Genomic DNA, 19903 nt, shown 5'->3' with positions numbered 1-19903 from the left:
GGGCGGATAGTTTTGATTTTCTCTACATCGTGCTTAGCCAATAATGTAGAGGGAACTGTTGTGCACATCTCAGCTGGCAAACATTTAAAAGGGAGACAGTCCGGCGCTGGAGCAATTTGTATTAAACCCCCTGGCCCCTGTCTATGGAGCGGTTAGTGTCCCACCCATCCACAGCCCCACCAGTGTACAGTCGACAGCAGTAGGTGCCTATCAGTTTGGAAGGTGCCGCAGAGGACTGACAGGATCAGATCATCGCACTTGTAGCAGCGGAGGCTCGCACAGGTGAGTGAATTTGGACTGTTTGTGACCATAACATCCATGCATATCGTCCTCCACTTACAGACCGCCACTTACATTTGAGCTTTTTTTTATTTTTGTTTATAGCTTATAGAAACTACAAAACTGCATCATTGTTATCCAGTGGTGTCCATGTGTTGATACGTACTTGGTTTATTAAACATTAGAAAGTTGATATGCTTTTGCTTTGGCTAAATCTGGTGACATTCCTGCATAACGGATATATCTATGTATAGCCTTATAACGTATGGGAGCATAATTACATTTCTTACTCAGATATTCATACTGAGGTAATTCAAATATACAGTTACGTTGTCGTCACATAATATTCTCGATTTGCATAGTTATATATATAAAAAAAAGCAAACTGCTTTTTTACGCAGCGAAAACGCTTTGACAGCTGTGCGTAATCCGTCCAGAGTTGAAACGGTATAGGTGATTCATTATTTTCTTTTTCTCTTCAAAGATGGCCAACTCAACGCGTATCTTCTTCAGTATGGTTTTCATCATGGGGTTGCTATCCTCTCCCGTGGATTCCAAAAGAAACCGAGGTTCACAAGGGGCCATTCCTCATCCTGACAAAAGCAACCCAAACGAATCGGAGCAGCAACCGCAGCCTCCGCAGGCGGGCTCTGGGTCCCGGCAGAGGCAGGTCTCATCCTCACCGGCCGACGAGGTGCTGGAGTCCAGCCAGGAAGCTTTACATGTGACGGAGCGCCAGTATTTAAAACGGGACTGGTGCAAGACTCAGCCCCTCAAGCAGACCATCCACGAGGAGGGCTGCGTTAGCCGCACCATCATCAATCGCTTTTGTTACGGACAGTGCAACTCCTTTTACATCCCCAGGCACATCCGCAGGGAGGAGGGTGCCTTCCAGTCCTGTTCTTTTTGCAAGCCGAAGCGTTTTACCGCCATGTCTATTACTTTGAACTGTCCGGACCAGCAGCCACCCACCAAGAAGAAACGCATCCAGCGCGTCAAACAGTGCCGCTGTATATCCATAGACCTGGACTAAAGAAATGTGTTCTGTGTGTTTTTCATATTCTTATTCTTCGCGGACAGGATTGTTGTTAGAAAAAAAGAAAGGCTGGCACACAGCCAAGAACACGTGCCTGTCTCCATCGGAAGAAGCATCCATGAAGGCTTCTTACATTTAGGCTACGAATATTCTCTTCTTGCACAAAGTGTGAACAAATATGGACATGCAACCTATAATCCGACGTTGAACGGCAACGAACATTTTACTCCTCACCAGTTTGCAAAGTTTGAAACCAAGCATCACTGCACGGGAACGCTGACTTGGAATGGGCACGTTTTACGCACGGCTTCTTCACCCCAAGAGGACTGAATAACCCCGGTTTATTTAATAAATCAAAACGCTTATGGTGACAGGAAAACATTCCTGTCTTATTTAGTATTTGTGTGTGCATATGTGTTTAACTGGATGTTTCCACTGTGTGGAATTTGATAGATGAGCGGCGATATTTGTGAATGGAAAATGTGATTTTATCCACCAGTAAAGTTTTTTTTGTAAGTTGGGTGCCTACTCAGTTGTAGAGACAATATAGGCTTCTATGTTAGTTAAAACAAACAATGTACAGCGGTGGTTTATACAGTATCGAGATTAAATAGTTGTAACATGTAAAGCCACCTTTGATGTAACCGGTTTGTTTATCCTTTGAATTAAATTATCCACCAAAACATAAAATAAACGGATGTTGGAATATTGTGCATATCATCTGTTACTTTACACCTGATGTTAATTAGGCAAGTGTGTTAAACAAAATGTTAAATTATCCCTTCGTTATCTGCTGCTTTCCTCCTGCATGGAGACATTTGCACTCAGCCCTGGGAATAAATGTCATAGAAGTAGTCAGTTTCAGGAGAAAAGATTTGGTTACCTGTTCCAATTATCCCTTGAGATGTCACTTAACTTTTTCCACTATATGTAATTTGCTCGAAAATCTATCGGAGGACTGAAAAGGTGGGGGGGGGGGTGCCAATGATAAGGGATTTTCCGTTTGATAAATAAATCGCAAATGTTGGATATCTTTTTAATGTATTAAATGCATTATTCTTCAGCTATCCATATTGGATATCACCCTCTTAATATATGGTCTAACCCACAATCTGTAGGATTATTTCAGTGTTTGAATAAAAAAAAATGGGGATGAGCTGGTGCCACAGGTGTGAATCTACAGTCAGAGCTGACATTAAAATTTTCTTTCATCAGAATCAAGTGGGGATTTTTTGATCCTTGTTTGATGAGCGTACCATCATTTGAATTTAGTTTTTTAAATGACTGAATATGTAAAACCAGGTCCTACATTTCAATTCTATGGCACAGAAAGACTGGGGTGATACAACAAACTAAAACTAAAACACTGAAATGTCCATCTCATTCCTATAACAAAGTTCAAGTGACATGACAAATCCCTCATGTTAACACTGCTAATCACTTTATCTTCCAGGAACAAGTTGTAATATCTACAAATGAGGCTTGATTGAATGACTTAATTCTGACTCAGTTTATTGAAGAGCCTGAATTATGAATCATCAAATCCTCTTTGATGAGTCAGGTTTCTTACATAAATGTCACATTTGCTTGGTGCACCGCCGGGCTTCTAAAAAGTTGGCCTAAAGGAAGTGTTGACAGAAGAAAAAAATGAGAGATATTGGTCCAGTTTGTTCAGCATCCAGTAGTTTAATCTTGAAATTTAAAACAATTCCATAAAATTACAGAGCACCTATATTAGAGCTAAGGTTATATCAACCCGACATACATACATACATACACACATACCGACCACAGCAGTTTCTTGGTCGGTATCAGCTCTTTTTTGCTTTTTAAACCCTCTAAAGTAAAACATTAAAACATAGCAGTTTATGAAATATCTAGATTTTCTTTTTTACAAAATAAATGGCACAGGTGAAAAACTTTAGAGGGTAAAAAAATGTAATTCAAGGTGCAGTTTTATGGATACTCTGATAATGGAAGTCTGTCTGAGTTATAATAACTCACATGGCTTCAGATGATATGCTAAAATATTCTCAATACCTAAAATACAACCCTCATCTCTCCAAAACTGAACAGAAAAGGCCATCATCATTCTATGCAAATTACTTAAACACCACATATCATATCATCGCATACACTGAATTAGTGGGCACAACAGAAAAGTAATATCCATGTGAAAATATATCTTTCATCTGACTGACCTATTTGGAAGCTTCTCCATCAATTACAACTCATAAAAATACAGCCTCAAAAGGGAACAAAGCTGATGCTTTTTGGCAGAAAATAAATCTTTCCTTACATAAATAGACTTTTCTTGAAGGAGACAGGAGCTTGGTTACCTCTTACATTTGCAAAAAGAAAACATACACTTTAATAGACTTTTTAGAGAAAAGTATCTATTAGGATTTCATCATGAAGCAATACAATTCATGAATCGTCTAAGTGGAACATACCCTTGCATAGAAAAAGGGGTGCAAAAAAAGTGCACATCCTATAAAAAAAAAAAATCCACGCAGTTAGCATTAACAGGGGAGTGTGGCTTATGGTGAGCCGAGCTACGACATACAGCTACTGCAAGCAGTAAAGTGCTTAAAAGGTGTGCTGGACACAAGGTGATGCACAGCACTCAAAGAAGGATTAGCAATTTTTCGTAATGTGTATTTAATATCTTGGGTGAGAGTGGTTGCACGGCCAAAACTTGTGTTCTTCTTATGTTTTTAAGTACATTTGTGTGTGTGTGTGTGTGTGTGTGTGGGTGTGTGTGTGTGTGTGTGTGTGTGTGTGTGTGTGTGCGCGGGGGGGCCCGTCTGGGGCAGTGCCACACAATACAGTGAAACCTCTACATACCCATTTGTGTGCACACACATTATATACGCAACATGTCTTAATCTGCATGTGAAGCCCAGCGCAGATAATTTATCATACTCCTCAAAGCTGCACGGTCCCTGACGATTCTACAACATGACATATTTACAAGACTTTTAATGAGCCATGGTGAATGAAAAGCTTTTTCGCTACAGCAAGGAACACTAGCAACTGCTTTTTTTTTTACCACTTCCAGAAAGAGAGATGTTTTGTCAACAGGGATTTTCCTCTTCAGGCCACAACGTCTTAACACTTTGAGTATATAGGAGCATTATCACTCTGATGTCTAACATCTACAGTTGAGAAAGAAATAGTTTCTCAGCTCTTGTAGACCCAGAATGAAACTCTTGGATGTGTCAGCTGTTGTGAATCCCACTGACCCCTTGAGACCTTTCACAAGCTGGGCACTCAAGAGGTCATGCCCTGCTGGATGAATGAGATCAACCTTTTGACTTGAAGACTCCCATCACTTCGGCTGTGTCAGCAATGCATCCTTGCTGCAGGCCCAGCTCATATGTATACAGGGTGGTGGAGGTTAGGGTTAGAGTAGTACGTGTCCGGCGAGGTTTTATTGTGAGTCTGTATGGTGCACAGAGGGCAGTCCGAATCGAAATGCAAGAGAAATAAGGCCGGCACACTTTGTGATCTGCGATCTACACCAACCTCGTTATTTCTCTGCTGCTATGTCACTAGTCCTTTCACTCAGCTGGAAGACACGCTGGCTTCCTTCTGCCGCAGCCTCTCTTTCTGTTGGCAAGAACCGTAAAAAGATTCAGTGTATTGATATCAGCGCAGACACAAGAAAGGAGCAGCTTTCAGGAAATTCCATCTCTGCTATATGTAGATCCGTTCTTACCAGACTGTTGGCATTGATCTTCTTGGTTTCAACTCTCTTCTCTGCTGTGATCTTCTTGATGTTTTCTTGAGCTTCCTTTAACCTTGGGGGACGGGGAGGAGAATCCACAAGGACTTGACATTCGTAGAGCTTTTAAAACTAGAAGCACACATTGAAAGCTTTGGAAATAAGTCATGAAACTTGTGAAAACCATAAAAGTCAGACGCCTCTCATCACTGTGTCCTTGTGAAGTTGTTTGTAAGGGCAAGATATTTAAGCATCTCCCTGGGGCACCCTGTCTTGGAGCCATGGGGACACGGACACACACACGCACAGACACACGCGTGCACAGACACACACAAGGACACACACATGCGTGTGTACACACACACACACACACACACACACACACACACACACACACACACACACACACACACACACACACACACACACACACACACACACACACACACACACACACACACACACACACACACACACACACACACACACACACACACGAGTTTGCGGTCAGTGAAAGCCCCATAAGTGAGAAGTAGAAGAGATTGACAGTGGGTTGATGAGATAATGAGGCAGCCTTTAAAAACACTAGGCTTTTATGAGTGTGCAAACAGTATTTAAAATAAAGTTAATTGTACGTAAGCACAATCAGCTGTGAGTAATGTGAGACACGATTACCTAGTAAACAATTAAGAGAGAGCACACGGATCCATGGCAGGGCAGAGAAATCTCCTCCATCTCACAGAGAGAGAAGACGGCTCAGTTCAGATAGCAATGGCTGGAGGACACTAAATGTAAGATTCACGACATGACAACTTTTGAGTGTGAAGAGCCATGAAGGCACCGCATGATACCTGAAAATACAACCCCAGAATGACCACGCAGTTTGGCTGGACGGTAACAAACAGCTTCTCTACCGTGTAGTCCCTTTGTCGTGTCCGTGTGTGGAGCGCTCCTGCCCTTTGGGCTAAATGTCCAGCATCATTACAGTGTTTATCAGTTCTCCCGTAACGCTTGCTAGTAAAGCCAGGCGGCCGCCAGGAGGATCTGCTGTCCCTCGGTGGAATGCCCCCCCCCCACCCCACCATGACGCCTCAGGTCAGAGGAAACGTCATAAATTCAGGCCCCATTTCTTCAGACAGAGGGCCGAGGCCTCAGCCACTCAGGGTTTCTCCTCTTTGATGGCCTCCCTCTCAGCTTTAATTCAGCATCTGCACTTCACCCTTGTACAATTAGTGCTAATTTGACATGATGTCTAGAGGTCGTTAAGCACCTATCGGAAGGTGACGGAGACAAGAAGTCTGACCCGAGGATGAGACGGTTCAGCTTTAGTTTGGTAGCTGAGGTTGTGTTCTGCAGCGTTGGAGTACATCAACTGACTGAGAAACAAGATATTTTACATCATGCTTTACAGATAATGTCAGTCCGCTTTTTATGACGATCACTTTAATGGTGAACTCCTGCAATTTAGCATGGCACTTTCATTAAATTGACTATTTTCCAGTCCCTAGGATGGGTCAAGCTCCAAAAATACTGGATCCTACATTACGTTATACCCTTTCTGCCTTGAAAATGCCCATGTCTTTCAAACTCCATATCTCAAATTTGTAACACAGGTTTACTGTTAAAAAAGTTTCAAGAATCTAAAAAAACAACTAATGTTCATGCGTCTTTGACACAGAAATAAAAAATAAAAAAAATGGAGCAACCCCACCAGAATCCAACCTACCTCTCCTTGGAAATGTTCTTGTTTTGTCGTATCCAGGAGTTCTTGAAGTCGTTGCAAAACTCGTACCAAAACATAAAAACGTAACTCGGGGCCACATCTTTCTCCCCGGACTTTGGCTTCACCCCAAAGTAGCTCACCATGTCCTGGAAACTGTATTGGAAAACAGAACAGAGGCACAAATAGTGTTGTCTTATCACACATAAACACTTATAAATAATCTCGGACATAAATAATAGTGTGTTCCAGCAAACTACTCTAGATGTGAAAGTCAAAGTTATAAACAGCACTAAGGTGTGTATGCCCAAGAAACACAAAGGGTAAAAAGAGTCCAATACCGACACAGCACACACAGAAAATGATGGATGTAGAGTCAGAAACAGAGCTGGAAGGAGAGTGTCCACCCCACTGGGCCACGGGGGAGAGCCAGTAGCGGTGGCTCCATTATCACATTGACCTCTACACACTGCCAGAGGAGACGGAGACAGCCAAACACAGGCTGCTGCTCCTCCAGGCAAAGACACAAAGACACACACACACACACACACACACACACACACACACACCCATCCCCCCCCCTCCAGGAGCATATTCACTGGCAGACAATCAAAGATGTGAATAAGATATGATATGAAATATACACGTGCGACAGACAGGTGTGCACACACACAAAACACAGACACACCAGATCTATGTGAATAAACACATTCTAGATTTTCTGTTCACTGCGACTGTAGCACTGTTTTAGTCCAGCTCCTCAGCCTAATTCAATTGTAACCAAATCTGAACTCTTTGCAAGGCTCCCAGCAGCACGCACAAGGTATGAAAAGCTGTCTGCTGCTTCAGATTCCCTCCCCTAACCCAAACATGAAAGACATTTTCTAGCAGTGCCTGTCAAAGGGTTGATAAAAGGGGGCTATGATTCAGGGGATGCTCCGTGTCCCATTGACACCCCGATAGGCTCTGACCTCCAGATGCTAGGTGGCTTTATGCGACGCTAATCTAAGACATGTTCACATGGAGTGAAATGGTACAATATGCTGCCCAGACGGCCTGCTAAAAGCTGAGAAAAAAAGGGATTTCAGCGTGAGCCTGCTTTCCATTTCCCAGTGATGCGTCATTTTGCTTGGATGCTCCAAAAAAAAAAGAAAAAAAAAAAAAGGAGAGCGTTGTAGATCATCCTGTACGCTACAAAAGAAATCGAAGGCTCTGGGATGTTTAGATTGACCAAACAGACATTCCGTCCCAGGTAGCTTTGTTGCAGCCGGGCCTGGTCTGGCATGATGAACAGGGTCTCTTCTCCATCAGCTCCTCTGCTGACCCTGGGTCATCATGTCAAAGCATGCACAAATCAAGCAACAGCACTTTTCCTTTTACCCTCCAGAGCATACGCAACAAGCAGATACAACGCTTCACTCGAAACAGATGCAAACACACTCAGACATGCGAGTATACCTACGAACCCGTAAACAAAACTAAGCAGACCATTTTGCGAGCGCAGGACAATTCCACTTGTACACACATGCACACAAACACATACACTTCTGTTATCCATGCTATGATGCCATTGCCGTGAGAGGGTTTACTGCAGCACCCACAGCAGGCATTCCTCACTGACAGCTATAAAAAAGGACCCATTACAAAACCATGAGCAGACGTGAGAATCAGGGAAATATTTGGACGGGCAACTCTGCATTCCTTTGTTTCCCCAGTAAAAAAAAAAAAGTAAACTCCATGTTGTTGGCTGATTCAGCAGAGGCAACTAAGTCGTTTTGTGCCATTGTCGTCATACAATACCCCGAAGTAGAATAACTTACGAGCTGGCATCTGTGAAACCATGACTGCATGGTGACTGTAGAGGAGGAAGTTGGGCCAAAGGAAATTGAGCATGATGTGGGAGACGGGAACTTAATGAGACGGAACTGAGGACAGAACCAGAAAACCTCAGTGAACCCAAACATGAAGAGGACAAATTAGAACTGCATGTTGAGGGAAAAGGCATCGGCACTCGCCGAGGATGGGCCAAATAACTTGAAAAATGTCTCATTAGAATGAAAGCTCAATTAATTACAATTAAATTCAATGAAAATTGTCACCTCATACTCACACACTGGGCGAGTTAATATTATGGTTAATTGCTTTCTGTTGTCCAAATGAACAATCCTGAACAAATTGTGATTAAAATTGAACAAAATTAGCTTTTGAAGTTTTAGATTTACATGTCTGAAAGGTTTTGCTTATGGTCACTGCACTGACATCAACTATGTTATATGTGATTTAGTATACACCTGTCTTACATCTGATATACATCAATATTGGAACAGGAGTCTGCAGTCACGCTAGCAGCTCTGTAAGGTTATACCAAGCAGTGCTGTCAGCTTAATGCTAACGCTAACACGGCAACTTGCGCCCAATGACAATGCTAACATGCTAATGTTTAGCAGGTAACCATGTTCACATCTTAGTTTAGCGTATTGGCATGCTTAAATGTGTACAGCTGAAGCTGATGGGAATGTCGTTCATTTTGCAGGTATTTGTTGACAAACCAAAGTATTGGCTACAATTATATTTTGACCGGATGATGTCGCTAAATAAAAAGTTAAGGGATCATCAAACGTTATTACAATTCACCCAGTGGGAACATTAATGTGTACACAAAATATTATGCCAAACCATAGTTGAAGTGGCCAAAGTGGTGGACTGATCGGCCAAACTGACATCCATAGAGCTTAAAATGATTAGAGCTATATTTGATATTATTATTTGATTAAATGTTAAACTCAAACAAAACTGAAGTGATTGTGTTGGGCTCCAAACACCTCCGAACTTCATTATCTAAAGATATAGCTACTCTGGATGGCTTTTCCCTGGCCTCCAGCACTACTGTTAGAAATCTATTATTTCTAACAGTAGTGTTAGTAGTGTAACAGTTATTTTTGATCAGGATTTATCCTTCAACGCCCATCTAAAACAAACCTCAAGAACAGCCTTTTTTCATCTTCGTAACATTGCCAAAATTAGGAATATCCTGTCGCAAAACGATGCGTCAAAACTAGTCCATGCATTTGTTACTTCTAGGCTGGCCTACTGTAATTCCTTACTATCAGGATGCTCAAATAAGTCCCTTAGGACTCTCCAGCTGATCCAGAATGCTGCAGCACGTGTTCTGACAAGAACTAAGAAAAGAGATCATATTTCTCCTGTATTAGCTTCTCTGCATTGGCTTCCTGTAAAATCCAGGATTGAATTTAAAATCCTTCTCCTGACCTACAAAGCTCTAAATGGTCTAGCACCATCATATCTAGAAGAGCTCATAGTACCTTATTGTCCCACTAGAGCACTACGCTCGCAAAATTTAGAGCTACTTGTTGCTCCCAGAGTCTCTAAAAAGTAGGATGGGAGCCAGGGGCTTCAGCTACCAGGCTCCTCTCCTGTGGAACCAGCTCCCAGTCTGGGTTCGGGGGGCAGACACTGTCACCACATTTAAGAATAAACTGAAAACACTCCTCTTTGATAAAGCATATAGTTAGGGAGTGAGGAGATCCAGAAATGCTTGTTACTAACCTAGCTCTGGGGAGTTTACTCCCTGGAGTCCTTATGTTTCTTTTTCCCAGCGTTTTTTGTTGGATCTGGATGGCACCAAGATCTTGGTTGCAGCTGTCACCGTGGTCCTGCTTCACTACACCCTGCTACGCTCTACGGTGCCCTGCTGCGTCCTGCTGAACCTGCTACATCCAGCCACGCCCTGCTGTGCCACGCTACATACTGTAACACCCTGCAGTGCCCTGCTATGACATGAACTATTACAACTACTATTTCTTAGTCACTGTTCCATTATCTTTATTGTGACTATTATTTCCACTGTTCAGCACATCCCCAACCGGCACCGTCAGACACCGCCTACCAAGAGCCTGGGTCTGGCCGAGGTTTCTTCCTAAAAGGGAGTTTTTCCTCGCCACTGTCGCACTAAATGCTTGCTCTTGGGGGAACTACTAGAATTGTTGGGGCTTTATAAATTATAGAGTGTGGTCTAGACCTACTCTATCTGTAAAGTGTCTCAAGATAACTCTTGTTATGATTTGATACTATAAATAAAATTGAATTGAAAATTGAATTGGAATAAAAAAATAAATAAAAGAAGCCAAACTTCTCAAATGTTAAATGTTGTCTAAAGACAAGCAGCCATACAAGAACTTTGCCTGAATGAAATATATTATACCCGTCTGATCAAATAATGAAGTTAAGTCAATCTTATTTTATAGCCCAAAAGCCCAATTTTTGTTTTGACTGATCATGGGCGACTTTAGACCCTTTTTTTCATCTCAGCCCACCTAAAAATTATATTATATTTTATTTATTTTTTTATTTATATATATATATATATATATAAAAATAAAAAAAGTTTTGTTTGTTGTTTAGAACAACACAACGTTCTATTGAGTTTCGCCTCTTGGTACTTCTATACTCTTTGGTGCAGATTAGAACCCAAGTTGGGTTTAACACTGACAAAGCACTGTATCCCTGTCACATTCTCATTAGGGGCTGAGCCCCCCTAAAGGTCTGATCCTAGAATCGCCCCTGTATCAGATTAATTGATAATGAAAATAATTGTTAGTGGCAGCCCTATTTGACAGTTTTAACAGACACATTTCAGCTGGAACCAGCCATAATTCTTGCCAATATCCTGATGCTGATTCATATCGCCCGGTCCTTGTCACTAGTGGTTGACTTGGACTCGCAGGCGTCGAAACTCACTGACTCCTCGTGAGGCTGAGATATTAGGCAGCACTGAGGATGTGTTATTTATTTCCTTTATTAACACCATCATTTTGCGGCTCTGCTACTGTTGTGTGTTTGTGCAAGGATCCCTCATCCAGCGCAGATGTGAGAGCCCACCCAGGGCCCGGTGAGCCCGCTGACGCCCATATTCATCAACAACGTGTCACTTTTACGAGGTGGCTCTGTGGGAACCCGAGAAAAAGCCCCCCAGCCCCCCCCTCCCCCCCCTTCCTCCTGCTCTACCTAGCGCCAGTCAGCCCCCTCTTTAGATGAAATTAAAGGAAAACTTCATTAAAAGGCAAAAGGTGCTGTCAGCTGCGGGGCCCTTTTGATCAATATTTCCCTTCAAGTTCAATGCATTCATTACAGTGGTGTCACTCATGCACAAGAGCACACACACACACACACACACACACACACACACACACACACACACACACGTCTATGGCGAAAAACAGCAACATGAAACAGAACAGTTTGGAACCAATTACTTGAGTTATAGTATTGTCCAAAGCAATCAACTTCCCTTCCTTGTTTATAGTTTCCATTTTCCTGCGTCCTGCGTCATTCACTTTCACCTTTATGTGCTTTCATGATTTATTTTGGAAGTGGAAGAGTTGCGATATAAAGCAAACAATTCTGCTCTCTATCCAAACAAGGCAAAAATAATCTATTTGCTTTGTTTGTCTGCTCCGCCATCTTTTTCCAATATGAAATGTTCCAGATATGATTTCGCTCGGACAGCGAGCTCAGCGGCTGCCAGTGTGTCTTACGCCTATAAATCTCTGAGGAAACTCTCGGGAGTCTTCTGCGCAAAACATGGCAGATAAGACTGATAGGAACTGCAGGGGAGGAAGCACAGGGCATTCAGGCTGAAAATACAGTATGCTGCACATTATGTGTAGAAATCCACCACCGTCTCTGGTAAGCATGTTTATTTGTCTTTAAGACAAATTACAAAAGGCCTAGAAGTTAGTGTATAAATAGTTAAATGTATACAAAATGCTGCCTAATCCTGCAAAATAAATGTCTTCCAAAATCACATCTCTGTCTATTCAAAGTGGGTTTGCATTTTCAGAATTTCTCAACACAACACTGTAAAGCCCATTCACCTTATCCAAAAACCTTATCAGCTGCTGCTAATAACTGTATGTAACTAAACAAATAGCAAGCATTAGTGCTATCAGAAACCAGCCATGTTATCTATGTGAACTATGCCAAATAACTGCAGATGTTTGCAATCCATGACAGTTGAGGGACGAAATCCACAGGAAATATACATATTTTCTATCCAAACATGATCTTTCAGTCATAACTTTAAATGTATCTCGGCTTGGAGTTGTTAAAGTTGGTCTCCTACCTTCTCTGCGCTGCACTGAGTCGGTCCTCTTCAGCTGAATGCTGCTTTTGAGCTGTTAAAGATAAAGAAAGAGAAATATTGGATCAAGATATATCATGGGACAGATTATGGGGCTTTTTGGTGACATAGATAACCAAATGTTTCCATTGAGAGCCACTGAGAACTGATCCCAGCAACACTGGCGCTCCAGAGGGGGGGCGCTGTGTTCATTAGCTGCCCTTATGTTGGCAATTGAGGAGAAAAGAAGAAAAAGGGCTCTGGCTTGAGATGTCAGTGACACACCGAGCATGTTATCCAAGTGACAGTTCAGCACATTGTAAAGTTTGACGTGCTTCTGTGTGTTGACGCATGAGAGTGTGAGCCTGTGACGCCTGGGCTCGGGGCGGGGAGCGGTGGTCTGTTTGCGGAGGTGCGTGTATGTTGACATACATGTGCATGTTGTAAGCAGAGCTGAAGCAGGGGCGCAGGGTTGAGCAGAGAGGCTTGGGAACTGGAGGCTCCTGTGGACTCCTGCCATGTAAAAGTGTCTAAATGCAAGGCAGATGTGTGCGGCGGGCCAGGCTGAGGTGCAAGAATTTATCTAGGGCCAGAGAGTGCCTGTGATCTCAGATTTATTGCATTTTTCCAGATTCATCCTTTTTACAATGATGGGGGACCTTTCCTACTTGAAGATTTAAGAGGGGGAAGTCTCTCAAAAATTGTTCAAAGGCAGGTTTGGGGGTCTTTTGGGAGAAGGTGAGCTTAAGCCTCTGACCAACCACCCCTTTTACTTTTACTCTATATGTATGTGGGCAAGGGGGCTGAGGTAAACCTAATGAATGAAGGTTGTGGCCATGTCTGGGTTAGAAGGAGGGGGGGGGGGGGGGGGGCGTGACCAATGGCGTTAGTCTCAGTGGGGGTCAGGCTGGCGCCTGAGGTACCCCTTTGGTGCGACTGTGCAGAGGTGGCACTGGAGCTGAGAGAGAGAGAGCGAGAGCGAGAGCGAGAGAGAGAGAGAGAGAGAGAGAGAGAGAGAGAGAGAGAGAGAGAGAGAGAGGATGTGTGAAGTTTCTCTTACTCCGCAAACATGAAACCAGTAGTCGCTAACTAGAAAGTTATGAGATGTGCATGCTGAGAGGGACAATAAATTAGGGCTTTTAAACTCTGACACACTTTTCCAAACCGTTGCTATACCTAGCAGCTAGATGACAACGAGATGGAAACTGGTCTTAGAGGGAGGCTGAGGATGAAGCATCCCTCTCTGTTTCCCTACACCACCTCTATTTGAACACAGATGTATCTCAAAGACTTCATCAAAAACAGCTTCCTTGGACAGTTGTTATCTGCAAATTCTACACAGTCTACGTAATTCACAGTCATGTGAACAAGTGGAATTTTGATTATTGGGGTCTGACTCACTGACAACAAAGAAAGCGCAGGGATGTGATGATACATGTGTAATTCCGAAGAGAGCTAGCGAAATGAGACTTACACAAGCAGAGATTAAAAACAGGAATTTGTTTTCAATTAGTCATGGCTCGTTTTCAACACAAAAAATATGCCCGTAAGAGTATCCCCAGAGATTTCAAAGAACTCTTATTAAAAAAGGAAAAGGTGGTTGATTAGATGTTGAAACAACCACAGGCTTTTTTTTAAACTTTACCTTAGAGAATAGTTCTGAAGATAGAGAGAGAAATAAAGTGTAGGGGGTAGAGAGGACTTGGCTCAAAACCAGAGCAAAAACAGTGACGGGACGAGCACAGGAACAGCCTTACAAGAGGACGGATCACTGCATTTCCGAGGTGTCCCGTGTTAGATCTGGGAGAGATCACAGGCAAGTTTAAGAGGCAGAGCGCAGGGCTTTTTGGTTCACCTGCAGGCCCTGCTGTGAGCTTCTCCGCAGGCTGGGCTATGGGTCAGTGCTACTCAGAAACACAAGTCTCAGTACAAAGACTTTCGACCCAACGGTTTATTCCAATATCTAATAATCATGTGTCAAACACATGCGTCTGTGGTCAGCCTCCTGAGCGTTTACCTGGGTGAGAAATTCACTCATTCACTGATGAGTCAGAGTTTAAGAGCCTCAGCCGCTCTTTGATGTGAGGAACATGGAATCATCACGAATGATGATTACACACTCGCTCCTCCCAAAGCATGGGCAACGGCTCGAGGAATTCTGTTTATGAAAGAAAGGTTTACAAGTATCCCACTGGAAAGTTTATGTTCAAGATGTGCCTTTGCAAATCAATGCCGCTTTGTAGCCAGTGGCAACCACAGTGGTTTCTGAAAGCTTTTAAATATTCTGTGATACTGACCACAGCTCAGGGGAGGCTTTGGCACACAGAAGTAGCTAAGGTGGATTAACTAACTACAACAATGTCATGGCACATTTTCATTACAACAATATGTGATTCCAGCACAGGCTTGTTATGTAATAACATCTTTTCAGGAGTTGTACTGCAAACATGGACTCCCTACAAAGTTTCACTCTGCGCCGCAAACATATGGATGGCTACAGTCTCCCGGTGAGAGTCCTCATGTGACTCTTTTATGGTAAAGTGAGTCTATTGTTTCTCCACTGCTGCAAGTAATGCAAGCAATTAGTCCTTTAATGTAATCTGGTACTTGGGTCATATGGACACTTTCCTCTGTCACTAAGACTTGAAAAAATATGTTGTATGAGCTGATGTTAATAAATGTTAAAAAAATAAATGCAAAAAAATGTTTAGAAAAGAAAAAGAAATTCAAAAAGGAAATTCTCATCTAGAACATCCAGAAATGAAGTTACCAGCCCCTCTAAATAGTCCATAGAGCTTGCTGAGTTGTAGTGTCTATTTCTTTGGTAGAAAAAAGTTCCAATAAAAACTGTTCACTGTGAGGTCTGTGGATCTTTTAGGCAGTGCGTTCCAGTTTCATTCTGGTCTCTCATGTAAACACTTATCTGCTGCTTCTGAGAGCATCGGTCCCACAGGCTGCTGTTCAAGCTGTAATATACAGTATACTATTAATGGCAGCTTCATCAAGTTAAAATGGTGTTGGCACACTCTGATCATTAATCAAACCCTACAGGCTAACTGGATTTTTATCAACAGCTTGTGCAGACAATGCTGGAGGATTCTTGCCCAAAGGCATCAGTGCAAAGCACTCAGGAAAGACATCTGAAGCAGGTGGATTTTAAACAGTCCAACTGACCAGTTTCTGGTGCCACATTTACTGTTTATTCAGGCACAACTGAATCAGGGATGTGACAGCAGGAGAAAGAGATGGAGCCATCTGGGGCAAACTAAGAAGCCTTAATAGCATTCACTCGGATGCAGAGGAAGGTTTGTGTATAATAAAGATTTGGTGAAACAAATGTAGAGCGGCATAGGGGTGTCTAATGGCCGGCATGGACAATCTCTTTAATGGTAAGTGAGCTATAATGAGTCATGGAAATGTGTACACAGTCACCTTTATTAATGAACCAACCAAAGAACTTGTGTTTAAATTAATTTAAATTAATTTTAAATGTAAATGCTTCCTGCAGAACAAAAGTAATGAAGGTTGAAAGGGGACTTAGATGTGGAGAGATTCTGGGCACCTTTCTTTCTTTGTCTGTGTGTTTTTCAGGAAAACTCATCACCCTAATGTGCAGTTTGTCCACTTGATTCTTTCCACAGTAGAAGAACAAAGTTAGCATTTTTAGAAGTATGTTACCAGTTAATTAGCACTATAATAAAGGGAGGGAAGACCAGTGTCTAGGTCAGAAAGGGGACAGACGGCGGGATGACCAGTGTGCCCGGGGGGGGGGGGGAAACTCTGCTCCTGTCCCGGTGGTCCCCAGGCCTGATCCACTGAGGCCGGCAAGTCTTTACAAGGCCACAGCCAGAGGTGTCCTGCCAGCTTTATGGCAGCCGAGAGTACATGAGAACCATGTTAGAGGCAACGTGATCCCTTCTACGGGCCTGTAGACTCCTGTCCTCATGCTGTCTTACAGCGCACTGAGACGCCCTCTCTCAGTAAACACACACACACACGCACACGCACACGCACATGCACATAGACAGATGCTGCACCACCCAGCTGATTCTCTGACATGGCAAAAAACATAATTATACCTTCCTCTTTTTAAAGTTCCCATGCTGGGTGAAAACTGGGCTTTTCTAGCTCTCTAAGCTCGGTTTCGCAATGATCTCCTCAGCTGTAAATGCTCTGTCCGAATGAATGTTTCATCTATAAAGACAGAGAATTTTCTTCAGACATGCCAACTTATGAGCAGGACAAACGTCTATTTCACTGTCTGGCGGCAAGAACTTGAGTGCGTCACTGTGCGTGATCTGAGGGGAGTGGGAGAAGATGCCTCTTGACTGACACAACTAATTATCGCAGTGGTAGAAAAACATTTTGTGATTACAATCAGTGAAAGAGTACTTCACAGGAGTCAAAGTTTACACATTTAAACGTGGCGTCTTATCCCTTAATCACTGATTTAATAGTGTTAAAGTGGCAATCAACGATTTCCTAATTTTATTTTTTTTTTTGCACTGGACTATTGTGTTTCTCTATCACGTGCATCAGTTCCTGTGTGCATGAGGATTTTCCAAATAAATTTGGAATTAAAAAAAGCACAAGAGCAAAATTGATAAGATATTTATAAGCAGCAAACCACGTGTGGAGCAATGCTTTCATACTGTTTCTGTGTGTACAGTCTGTGTCAGAGCTCAACTCACCGGCAGAGATGAATCCTTCCATCTTCTCCTTGAAGGGCTGGAGGTTTTCCTCTGACGAGTTAGCACACACCTTCTGCACGCTCTTCTCACAAGCTGGTAGAGAGAGCAGAGAAGACAAAGGAGGGAAATGGTGAACTATATAAATGCGTCTTAATAAAAAAAGGGAATGGAAGAAAAAGAAACCCCATTGAGGTGAGGTATAAAACAATTACATACTAAGAAATCTAATAAATAACACCGTGTAGCTAAATATGTGAAATGAGGTTCATCAAAATGTGGCGAGGAAAGACGACATCACTTTAAACAAGCTTGGTCTGTCTTTAAAGAGTGATTTACACTTAAATTAAACATACTTACTGGCTAAATAAATATGCTACAATGGAAAGCCACAGACACACTCCCCTTGTTACAAAAGGAAATTTGATTAAGAGTAAACAGTCAGAGCATTTAATTCAATTTTATTTGTATTTTGGTTATTTAGTCTTTTTTCCATTTGATCCACTCATTTCAGCTGATACTCGCGGTGGAGAGCATACCGTGGTTTACAAATCAGTAATATCCCTCTGTTTTCGACGTTACATGTTGTTGCCGTTTCTGATATTGTATTTTGGAAAGGTGTGGTCAATGACAAATATCCACTTTGTATTCTGCCCTCAGACCTGCGTGTCCATGTGAGTGCAGCAGATGTGTTTGCTGTTTGTGGATGGGCTTTGTGCCAAATGAGCCAACTCACATAAGCTCAGAGAAAACAGCCAAGACTGAGCGTGTTCTAGCTGAACCTTCTCCATTTCCTCTCAACTGCAAGTCACTAATACACGCACAGACGCCTGGCGAAAGAACTTTGGCACATTCATCCAACCTGTAAGTCATTAATGGCTGCAATAAATACCTTAACTTGCTTATGACTGCATAGTGTAATAGTTCCGCAACACAACAAGAGCATTAACAGGTCTGGCCGCTGTCTCACTTCACTCGCCTCTTTTAGATCTGAGTTTGGCTGTCACGTGTTTGCATGTGGAGTCGCTGCACCTGCATCTATGTTAACTCAAGTCTATTACATCTTCAATTCATTGGCTGTCTTAATAAATCAGACAGGAAACATGATGTCTGCGCATTAGAATAGAAGAGTAACTACGTACAGCCTCACAGTCTGGATTCCAGGACACTTCTTAAAAATCATGGATAGTAAGAGCTGGCAGTGATAACAAAAAAAAAAAAAAAAAAAAAAAACAGAAATCAGCAACCATACAAACATGACAACCAAAATATTCTGTCCAGAAATCCCCCAAATCAAAAGGAACCATTAAAAGAGTGTTCAAAACAGCAAGTCTACAATTTAGAGGCGGCTCTCTTCCAAATGTGGTCCAGACAGCAAATGCCGCAAGAAGGAAGCCCACAAAAACACAGCAGCTGTAAAGAATAAAAACTAAAAGCTCTAGTTTGAGACACTGTCTTGGAGTGATAATATATATTTCAGAGGAGTGGATTCAAAAGGAGGATTCTCCTTCGAGTTAAAGACTGACGCCATATACCAGTTTAGACAGAAGATCTTAAAACATAATGGCTTTTGTCTGAAATATTACAAATTCTTTATTGGTCACAAATAAAGACGAAGTGTGTGTTAATGGAGCAGTGAATGTTAATGTGTTGCTCTTTTGCACAGTCCCACAAACTTTGAAGGGACAAAACAAGAGAAGATTCAGATTAAGCAAAAGAGAACGTTGTGGAAAAGCTCAAAAATGTTTTTATGTCTTGTCTGTCATGTTTTTTTTTTTTTAATGTATTTTAAAGTAGTATTTAGAAAGTATTTTAAACCATGTTTGTATTTAAGTAATTGTACATAATTTCTGCTTTGATGGGCTGCATAAATATGGAGAAAATAAAATGATGACAAAAATTGTGTCCTCTATTCATGTGGACTTACTAGTCATTACTTTTTTTTGGAGTGTTTTTTATTTTGTGTATTTCTTAAAATCTGGACCAAGTGTGTAATTGTGACTAAATGGCATTTAATTCCTAGCAAAGGCTTCATAACAAAATAACCTTAAACCCACGAGTCTTTCTTCAACGTTACTACTGAAAGCTGTAATTTCAGATATCTTACGTGGTAACTGAAGCAGTTGCAAATTCATCTTAGAAACCTAAAACTACTTTCTCACTTTGATAGTAAAGTAAAAGGGTAAAGGCATTTTTTATGTCTTTATAGATAAGAAATTAGAATTAAAAGGAGAAATTAAAGAAAAAGAATAAGATATCTTGAATTAATATTATGACTAACTATTATTGTATATTGTATTGTGTGTGTGTGTGT

At 41.9% G+C, this 19903-nt stretch overlaps 2 protein-coding genes across 3 annotated transcripts in view; one reads left to right on the top strand and one right to left on the bottom strand.

Annotated features, from left to right (window-relative positions):
- On the top strand, positions 1-2026 carry grem1b (gremlin 1b). The gene is made up of 2 exons (XM_031279007.2): positions 1-282; positions 764-2026. Exon 2 carries the CDS (start codon positions 764-766, stop codon positions 1310-1312), a length of 549 nt encoding a protein of 182 aa, XP_031134867.1. The 5' UTR covers positions 1-282; the 3' UTR covers positions 1313-2026.
- Positions 2027-2976: 950 nt separating this feature from the next.
- Positions 2977-19903, bottom strand: part of LOC116035717 (formin-like) — a 42489-nt gene continuing 25562 nt past the window's right edge. For both annotated transcript variants that reach the window (XM_031278999.2, XM_031279000.2), the window contains exons 13-17: positions 17593-17685; positions 12905-12956; positions 6769-6918; positions 5037-5118; positions 2977-4927 (exon numbers count right to left, since the gene is read on the bottom strand). In XM_031278999.2, the coding sequence (XP_031134859.1) occupies positions 4883-4927; positions 5037-5118; positions 6769-6918; positions 12905-12956; positions 17593-17685 (422 nt within the window). In that variant the 3' untranslated portion in view covers positions 2977-4882. The remainder of the gene's footprint in view (positions 4928-5036; positions 5119-6768; positions 6919-12904; positions 12957-17592; positions 17686-19903) is intronic.

The sequence above is a fragment of the Sander lucioperca genome, chromosome 18 (genome assembly GCF_008315115.2).
Source record: "Sander lucioperca isolate FBNREF2018 chromosome 18, SLUC_FBN_1.2, whole genome shotgun sequence".
In the NCBI taxonomy this organism is placed as follows: domain Eukaryota; kingdom Metazoa; phylum Chordata; class Actinopteri; order Perciformes; family Percidae; genus Sander; species Sander lucioperca.
The sequence above is the reverse complement of the archived record's forward strand: the minus strand, read 5'-3'. Positions and strand labels throughout refer to the sequence as shown.

Bases quoted from the DNA above. Each gene is read 5' to 3' on its own strand.
- grem1b (XM_031279007.2), top strand. From the start codon at position 764: ATGGCCAACTCAACGCGTATCTTCTTCAGTATGGTTTTCATCATGGGG.